General features: G+C 47.6%; 1 protein-coding gene across 2 annotated transcripts in view; it reads left to right on the top strand.

Annotated features, from left to right (window-relative positions):
- The first annotated feature begins 768 nt into the window (after window positions 1–768).
- Window positions 769–8609, top strand: part of ST8SIA6 (ST8 alpha-N-acetyl-neuraminide alpha-2,8-sialyltransferase 6) — a 180097-nt gene continuing 172256 nt past the window's right edge. For both annotated transcript variants that reach the window (XM_066385748.1, XM_066385747.1), the window contains exons 1-2: window positions 769–997; window positions 1549–1647. In XM_066385748.1, the coding sequence (XP_066241845.1) occupies window positions 903–997; window positions 1549–1647 (194 nt within the window). In that variant the 5' untranslated portion in view covers window positions 769–902. The remainder of the gene's footprint in view (window positions 998–1548; window positions 1648–8609) is intronic.

Below are 8609 nucleotides of genomic sequence, written 5' to 3'. Positions count from 1 at the left end.
CCTTGCACCATAAGAACAGCCATAGATAATAGAGGCACATATAGCTATTGATAATATAAAGGAATGGACATGGAATTATTTCAATAAAACTACAAAAACAGACAGAGGCCAAATTTTGCCGGTGGGCAGGAGTCTGCGGATGGTTAAAGGTTGCCTGGCCCCAGATGTCATTCTCTGTGCCTCTGGTTCTGCGTTCAAGCCAGGGGAGGTTACTTCTATTCCGCACTGGAATCTATCCAACAACTGCCAAGTTCCTGGCTGCCTTCACGCGTGGGAAGATCTAGCAGAGCGACTTCAGTTTTCAAAGTTTTTAAAGTGGGCCCCTTTGTTCCTCTTCTTCCACCCAAGACCTGGCTGTCAACCGCAGAGAGCAGACGGAGTTGCGGTGCGCACGGGTGGGCTGCGTGGGCTTCGGGGGAAAGCACGCCGGAACTCAGCAATAGGTGAAGGGGCAGAAAAGTTAGAGCCCAATCAGCACCGAGTCGAGCTCCCGCTCCCCAACCTTCAGGTGACCCCGCGCGGCGGCGGCAGCAACGGCGGCGGCGGCGACCAGAGTCCGCAGCAGCTCGGAGCGCCTCCGGGAGGAGAGGAAGCGAGCTCGGCGAATCGTCACCGCCACGGAGCGCCGAGCTCGGCGGTCCGCGGCCCGGCGAGGAAAGTGGGAGAGCCGGGACGCTGCGTCTCCCTTAGCCCCCAAAGACGGTGCAGGCTGGGCCGCGGGCGCCCAGGAGTGCGGACCACTCTGCTCACTGCTGTCGTCTTTCTCCCGCGGCCCGAGAACACTGGAGGTGTGCGTGGTGGCGGCCGCGGTGGCGGCAACCGCGGCAGGAGCTGCGAGTCGGAGCCGCCCGGGCTACGCCTGGCTGGGGCAGCAGCGGCGGCGGCCGCGTCTGTGGCTCAGAATGCGGCCGGGGGGCGCGCTGCTCGCCCTCCTGGCCAGCCTGCTGCTGCTGCTGCGCCTGCTCTGGAGCTCCACCGACGCGCCTGCTCGCCCCAGGTAACCCCCGCCGCGTCCCGCTGCCCGCTGGTCCCTGCACCCCGCGGTGCGCCCTGCTGTGCGCTCCCGCCGCCCCACCTGCCGGGCCGCTGGACGGGCGCGCAGACTTTTGGCGGCTGCGGGGACAAGCCGAGGGGCAGTGGCGGCCTGCGAGTGGGGTGGGATGGGGGAGTCCAGGAGACAAGGCTGGGTGAGTGGATGGGTGGGGAGTGTTCTCAGAGAGGCGACTCTTGGGCCGCGTGGTCGCCGGTTGGGGTGGAGAAGGACCGGTCTGTGTGGTGAGGGCTCCAGCGTGCGTCGTATTGGGTGAGGGAGCTGCGGAGCGGGATCTGCCGTCGGGTTCCGCATCAGTGTCTTGGGTTCTCGGAGATCCCATTGCGTGCTTCCCCTCCCTTCCCGCCCCGAGGCTCTTCAGACACCGGGCTTGGGAGCCTCCCCGGGAGTTCGGGCGCGCAGGGACATCCCGGCCAGGCAGTGAGCGCGGTGCCCAGCCTGCCAGCCACTTGCTCCCCACGAGCTGTAACAACTTAGTTTTCTTCCTGGCGATACAGGTTCTTGATAGAGGAGAGCAGGGAGGCCACCCACGGAACGCCCGCAGCACCGAGGACACTCAGGAGCCCGGAGACTCCGCTGCCGAGCTCCATAAACAGGTACCCGTGGTATGGGGTGGGCATGGGGCGCGGCTGTACTCGGTACAAACCTGTAAAGCCTATTCCTCGGTTTCTTGGAACCAAGGGATATCCGAAAACAGCTGCACTTCAAAAAAAAAAATAGGTGAATTCCCCTCTGGATTATGGTGTGTTGAAGACCGTTGGGAGAAGCAGCTCAGCCTGGCTTTATTGAGAGATTTGGTTGGTTTGTCTTCTGCCTTGATGCTTTGACAGAGTGCATCGGTCTAAGAGTCACATCTGGGAGAGTAGAAGTCTGTGCACGATGTTGAGAATGGTTTCGCCCTTAGTGAATGGAGACTTAAAATTGTTCTCTTTCACTCATGTATTTTATCCATGTGCAACAATTATTTGGTTATCATTTTTTCTGATTATAAAAGTCATAAATGCTTGGTGCAAAAGTTAGATAATATGAGAAACGTATAAGAATAATATTTACTCAGAGCCCACGACCCAGAATCATATTAAGGTTTTGGTTTATATTATAGTTTGTGTTCTGCCTTTTATCCTAAACAACTAGACATATGCATATAAGTTTTCACCCAAAGCATTGCTTTTGATTGTTGCATAATTTGTTATACGAATGTGCCATGAATCATTGAACTGTTTCTAGTCTTAGACATTTAGATTGTTTCCTAATTTGTTTTTGTTTTGTTTACTATTAATAATTCTGTTAAGTATATTCTTGTATGTAAATATTCATATTAAATTAATTCTCCAGGATGGATTGATAGAAGTTGGATTATTAGGTCAAAGAATAAGTGTATTTTAGTTTCTAAATACATATGGCCCATTGCTTCCTAGAAGGATTGAATTAAATTACATTTTCACCAGCAGAATGTGCTTGGTGTCTCAGCATTGGTATTATTACTGCAATTTTGTATATTGCACCATATTGCATCATATTTTACCTTTTTTTTTTTTCTTTCTATGTCTTGTGAATCCCTTTTCATCTATGTATACTTCTGTATATTCTTGGCTCTTGGGTCATCTTAATCTTCCGTTGCATGAAAGTGTTGCTCCAGCTTAGTCATAAGAAGGGTCCAGGGGAGCCTGGAAGAAATCTTAAAATGCTGGAACAACACTGCCTCCCACAACCCTCTTATTGGAATTTCAGATCATAGTAGAGGGACTAAGAAATCCTGGAGCAACACAGCTTGTGAGAAAAATATTGACTTATACTTTTATTTTATGCAGGATCATGTATTATAGGTAGCTTAGCTTTCCAATGAACTGGGAGCATTCTATCTTTTTCCAAGTCCTGGTACTGTTTGTTACACTTTCTGGGGTTGCCCCTTGGGGAAAGTTAAGAAGAATGTACTAATTAAATTATCTGGTCTTAGGCCTTTTTTGAGGTAATTCTTTGGTGAATTTTTCAGCTCTAAAAGGCATACTTCTTTTCTACTTGGCATACTTCTTGAGCTAATAAAGGTAATTCTTTTTTTTTTTTTCCTGAATGTGATCCATTTTATTAAGATTTTAAAATTTGGCCCTAGGCCCTGGCTGGTTGGCTCAGTGGTAGAGCGTCGGCCTGGCGTGTGGGAGTCCTGGGTTCGATTCCTGGCCAGGGCACACAGGAGAAGCGCCCATCTGCTTCTCCCACTCTCCTTCCTCCTTGTCTCTCTCTTCCCCTCCCGCAGCCAAGGCTCCATTGGAGCAGTTTGCCCGGGCACTGAGAATGGCTCTGTGGCCTCTGCCTCAGGCGCTAGAATGGCTCTGATTGTGGCAGAGCGACGCCCCAGATGGGCAGAGCATCGCCCCCTGGTGGGCGTGCCGGGTGGATCCCTGTTGGGTGCATGCGGGAGTCTGTCTGACTGCTTCCCCATTTCCAACCTCAGAAAAATTAAAAAAAAAAAAAAATTTAGCCCTAGCCGGTTGCTTAATGGATAGAGCATTGGCCCGGGGTCAACCCAGGTTTGATCCCAGGTCAAGGCACACACAAAAAGTGACCATCTACTTCTTTTATCCTCCCTCTCCCTCTTCTCTCTGTCTTCCCTTCTTGCAGCCAGTGGCTTGATTGAGCGTTGACCCTAGGTGCTGAAGATAACTCGGTTGATTTGAACATTGGCCTCAGATGGGGGTTGCCGGGTCTGGGTGCATGCAGGGATCTGTCTCTCTATCTCTCTTCCTCTCGCTTAAGAAAAAAAAAGATTTTAAAATTTATATCATTCTGTTGTGTTTCTTTTATTTATTTATTTATTCATTTATTTTTTCTTTTTTCTGAAGCTGGAAACAGGGAGAGACAGTCAGACAGACTCCCGCATGCGCCCGACCGGGATCCACCCGGCACGCCCACCATGGGGCGACGCTCTGCCCACCAGGGGGCGATGCTCTGCCCATCCTGGGCGTCGCCATATTGCGACCAGAGCCACTCTAGCGCCTGAGGCGGAGGCCACAGAGCCATCCCCAGCGCCCGGGCCATCTTTGCTCCAATGGAGCCTCGGCTGCGGGAGGGGAAGAGAGAGACAGAGAGGAAAGTGCGGCGGAGGGGTGGAGAAGCAAATGGGCGCTTCTCCTATGTGCCCTGGCCGGGAATCGAACCTGGGTCCTCCGCACGCTAGGCCGACGCTCTACCGCTGAGCCAACCGGCCAGGGCTGTTGTGTTTCTTAAAGCCTTTTATATTTGACCTATTTTATATCTTCCATTATGTATGATTTTGATTATTTATATAGTAGGTGTGCAAAATTTAATTTACACTACTTAATTGTGTAAAGAAATTATAATTTTTGAGAGAGAGAGAGAAAGGGAGAGAGATGAGAAACATCAACTCATACTTGAGGTCCTTTTCTTGTTCATTCATTGCTTCTTCTATGTACTCTAACTTGGGGGCTCCAGCCGAGCCAGTGACCCCTTTGTTGCTCAAGTCAACAACCGTGGACTTCAAGCCAGAGATCTTTCGGCTCAAGTCAGCATCCATGGGATCATGTTGATGATCCCATGCTCAAGCTGGTGATCTTGAGGTTTCACCTCGGGGTTTTGAACCTGGGACCTCAGCATCCCAGGTCAACTGACCACTGTGCCACAACTGTCAGGCCAAGAAATAATAATTTCTTAATTTGTCCTTTTTCTCTGTCCTTTAAAATGGTTTCTCAAATCTGCTCTCTACATTACTGAATGATTTTTTTGTAGTGTCAGCTCTCTGTTTTACCCTAAGACAGTAAATCTCTTACATTTTTATTTTTTACAGTTTTTTTCCTTTTTTTCAGCCTGTACCTTAACACACCGGTTTACATCTTAGAAAGCATCTAAGTGTTCTTGTAAACCTCATCTTCCATTTCTTCTTCATATTTTCTTGAGAATGTGAAGCAAATGCTTTCTAAAGATTTCTTTTGTTTCTTATAGTACATACATATTTTAAGTGGCATATCTTATGAATAATACTTTCCCATTAAGTTATAGAGTCTTTTTGTAAGTATTGTGATTTTTTAGTGGCTTTTTAAAAATTTAGACTCCCCCAAATGAGGAGGCCTCCCTCTGGCCTATGCTCTCAGGCGGAACACATGCCAGCTCCTGTGGTCGCAACGAGGAAGCAGTTTCCCTTTCTGGAGAATAAACCGCGCTAGAGGCTGAACTATGTAGGTCTTAAACAAATGTCGGTTTTTAAAAAATTTGAATTGAAAACATTGTGATAAAATACACATTAAATAAAACTACTAATTTGAATTTTAAAAAATTATGGTGCGCCTGACCAGGCGGTGGTGCAGTGGATAGAGCATCAGACTGGGATGTGGAGGACCCAAGTTCAAGACCCCAAGGTCGTCAGCTTGAGCGCGGGCTCATCTGGTTTGAGCAAAGCCCACCAGCTTGGACCCTAGGTCGCTGGCTTGAGCAAGGGGTTACTTGGTCTGCTGAAGGCCCGCAGTCAAGGCCAGTGTGAGAAAGCAATCAATGAACAATTAAGGTATCGCATGGAAAAACTGATGATTGATATGCTTCTCATCTCTCTCTATTCCTGTCTGTCTGTCCCTATCTATCCCTCTCTCTGACTATCTTTCTGTCCCTGTAAAAAAAAAATTATGGTAAATACAGGTAATATAAATTTACTCATTTCATCACTTTTTAAATTGAATTTATTGGGGTGGCATTGATTAATAAAATTATATGTTTTAGGTGTACAGTTTTGTACTATGTCATCTGAATATTGCATTGTGTGTTCACCACCCTGTCAAGTCTCCTTCCATCACCATCTACCCCCCTTTTATCCTCTACATCCCCCCACCCATGCCCCTTTCCCTCTGTAATCATCATGCTGCTGTCTGTGTCTCTGTCATTTGAGTTTTTAAATACTGGACCTGAAAGCTACCTCCTGCTCCCATATCTTGACCTCTTGGCTGTCAGAAAAACACTTATATTCATGGGTGATCCTAATCAACCTGGATTTCTCCTGTTGCCAGTAATGGTGCATGACTAATGTCACTTGAAATCCAGAAAGGGCTTGGGTCTCAGGGCTTTCCCCATATCTGCCACTGCCTTCATGTCCCAGGGTGCGATGACATTTATTTTCCATTTCTTTAATGCTGTTTTATAATGTAATAGAGGTATAAGCTTAGGAGGTTGTAGAGAGTAAATGAGCCAGAGGAATGCAGACAACCTCAGGAAGCAACTCCTTCCTGTGTGGGCGTGGCCACATAATTTTCTGGTTGGGGCAGGCTTTCTACCTTTCTGAGGGTGAAGAAATGTATACAGTGGGAGCAAGATCAAAGCCTGTTTATTTTTTTCCCCTTGACCTTCTCTGTTTCAGAGGTAACATTTGACATCAGCTGCTAGTAATTGCCCCATGTGGTTCTCCATGCCCTCTTGTTAACAGTGCTTCTTCCCCAAATCTGACAAATTTCTGAAGCACCTATGTGAGGCTGTTTTGTGTAGACTTGCATGCTTTTGTAAGGATGTAGTCTGGGGCAGAGAAAATCAGGTGCTGTTTACTCTCTACTGTTTTATACTGCAAGCTGTAGTAACGTTTTATGCGATATTTTTCTGCTGCCTATGTTGTCTATGTTCCCACTGGCATCATAACTATGAACTTCAGAGTATTCAAGATGAGTGAACTGAGCTTGAAAAGAGGGCCGTATAGCTCAGCAGAACTCTGCAACAGTTGATTTTTACCCTCTTAGCCCTTTCTTCTCTGCCCCTCCCCAAATAGATGAGGACTACTCCTTCCTTCCTTCCTTCCTTCCTTCCTTCCTTCCTTCCTTCCTTCCTTCCTTCCTTCCTTCCTTCCTTCCTTCCTCTCTCTCTCTCTCTCTCTCTCTCTCTTTTAGAGAGGCAGGAAGAGAGAGACAGGAACATCGAGATGCTCTTGTATGTACCCTGACTGGGGATCAAACCTGCAACCTCGGCAGTCTGGGAGATGCTCCAACTTAGCTATCTGGCCAGGGATTTTTTTTTTTTTTTTTTTAGAGAGACAGAGAGAGTAAGGGAAAAAGAAGGAATGAGAAAGAGAAGCATTCATCTATCTGTTGTTCCACTTAGTCGTGCATTCATTTGCTGCTTCCCATGTGTGCCCTGACTGGAGATCGAACCTGCAACCTTGATGTTTTGGGATGGCACTATTAACTGACTGAGCTAACTAGCCAGGGCTGAATTTTACTTTCAAGAATGATATAATTCACGTGTTTTTTAAAAGAATTTTCTTAAGTGAGAAGCGGAGAGGAATAGTGACTGACTCCCACAGGCACTCTAACCAGGATCAACCCGGCAAGCCCCCTACCAGGTGATGCTCTGCCCATCTGAGGCCATTGCTCTGTTGCTCAGCAACCGAGCTAATTTAGGACCTGAGGTGAGGCCGCGGAGCCATCCTCAGCACCCAGGACCAACTTGCTCCAACTGAGCTATGGCTGCAGGAGGGAAAGAGAGAGATGGAAAGAGAGAAGGGAGAGGAGGAGGTGGGGAGCAGATTGTTGCTTCTCCTGTGTGCCCTGACTGGGAATTGAACCTGGGATGTTCGTATGCCGGGCTGACACTCTACCACTGGCCAGGACCATATTCACTTTTGTATCTTCACTCCTTTGCTTTTAGAAGTAATGATACTAAACATGTCCTGATTTAAAAAATTCAGTACGCTTTAAAGTTGGCTTAAGTCTGGTTTCTGAAATAATTTGAAATGAGGCTTTAAATATTGCGTTCTCCTCTTTTCCTACTTCATAATCTTGTGTCTTAATAGCATCCCTCCTTTTTTCAGAGTTCTCCTCCATTTCTGCCCTGGCGTCAGTTGCCTGACTTCCTTGTGCTCTCCATTTGGCAGGGGGTTTCATAGGTGCTTCCCAAACGGTCCTTTTCCATCCCTTTGGTCTCTGGCACCTAGGTTACATCTTCAGCTGCTCTGCTGTGGTGGGAGCTGCAGGACACAGTTGTCTCAGCTGGCCAGCTTCAGAATGTGGGCTGTAGGCACTTCTAGGCTTCTGTGGGCGCATTGAAACGCAGACGGGAAAGCCGGGGTGAGATTGAAGGACAGGAAGAAATGTTCTACTCTTTGTGTTGTGGGCTAAGTGGGTGAGGAGACTGGAGTTCATAAGGAAGTGGTGTCTGATTGGTCCCACTCACTCTGGAGGCTATTGGAGGTGGAATTTTATTTTCTGTTCTGCCCTTCATATAGCTTCACTACTTCCTGGACAGTGTCTCGCTTTACAAGGAGGGTGGTGTTTCTTTTTAGAACTTGAAAGGCAGCATTTAGCAAACAGGACTGTACAGATACCCATGCTAGGGTGAAGGTGGGTCCATTGAAACATAAATCAGGTTGCCTTAATGTCTGGCTTTTTGTATTAATTCACTGTGCCTTTAGGAGACATTTTCCTTGAGCCAACAGGCATTAGGATGAATTTGAAACAACAAAGAAAAACCTGCTTGCCTGGTGGGAGGAATGATTTTTTGGGGGGGAGGCATTATAGAGAGGCACAAACATTTTGAGAGGTTAGGTGCTAAGAGGAAATAGTGAAAAAAGAAGCTT

Source organism: Saccopteryx leptura, chromosome 5 (genome assembly GCF_036850995.1).
Source record: "Saccopteryx leptura isolate mSacLep1 chromosome 5, mSacLep1_pri_phased_curated, whole genome shotgun sequence".
NCBI classification, from domain to species: domain Eukaryota; kingdom Metazoa; phylum Chordata; class Mammalia; order Chiroptera; family Emballonuridae; genus Saccopteryx; species Saccopteryx leptura.
Note: the sequence above shows the minus strand (reverse complement) of the source record. Positions and strands in the feature narration are given on the sequence as shown.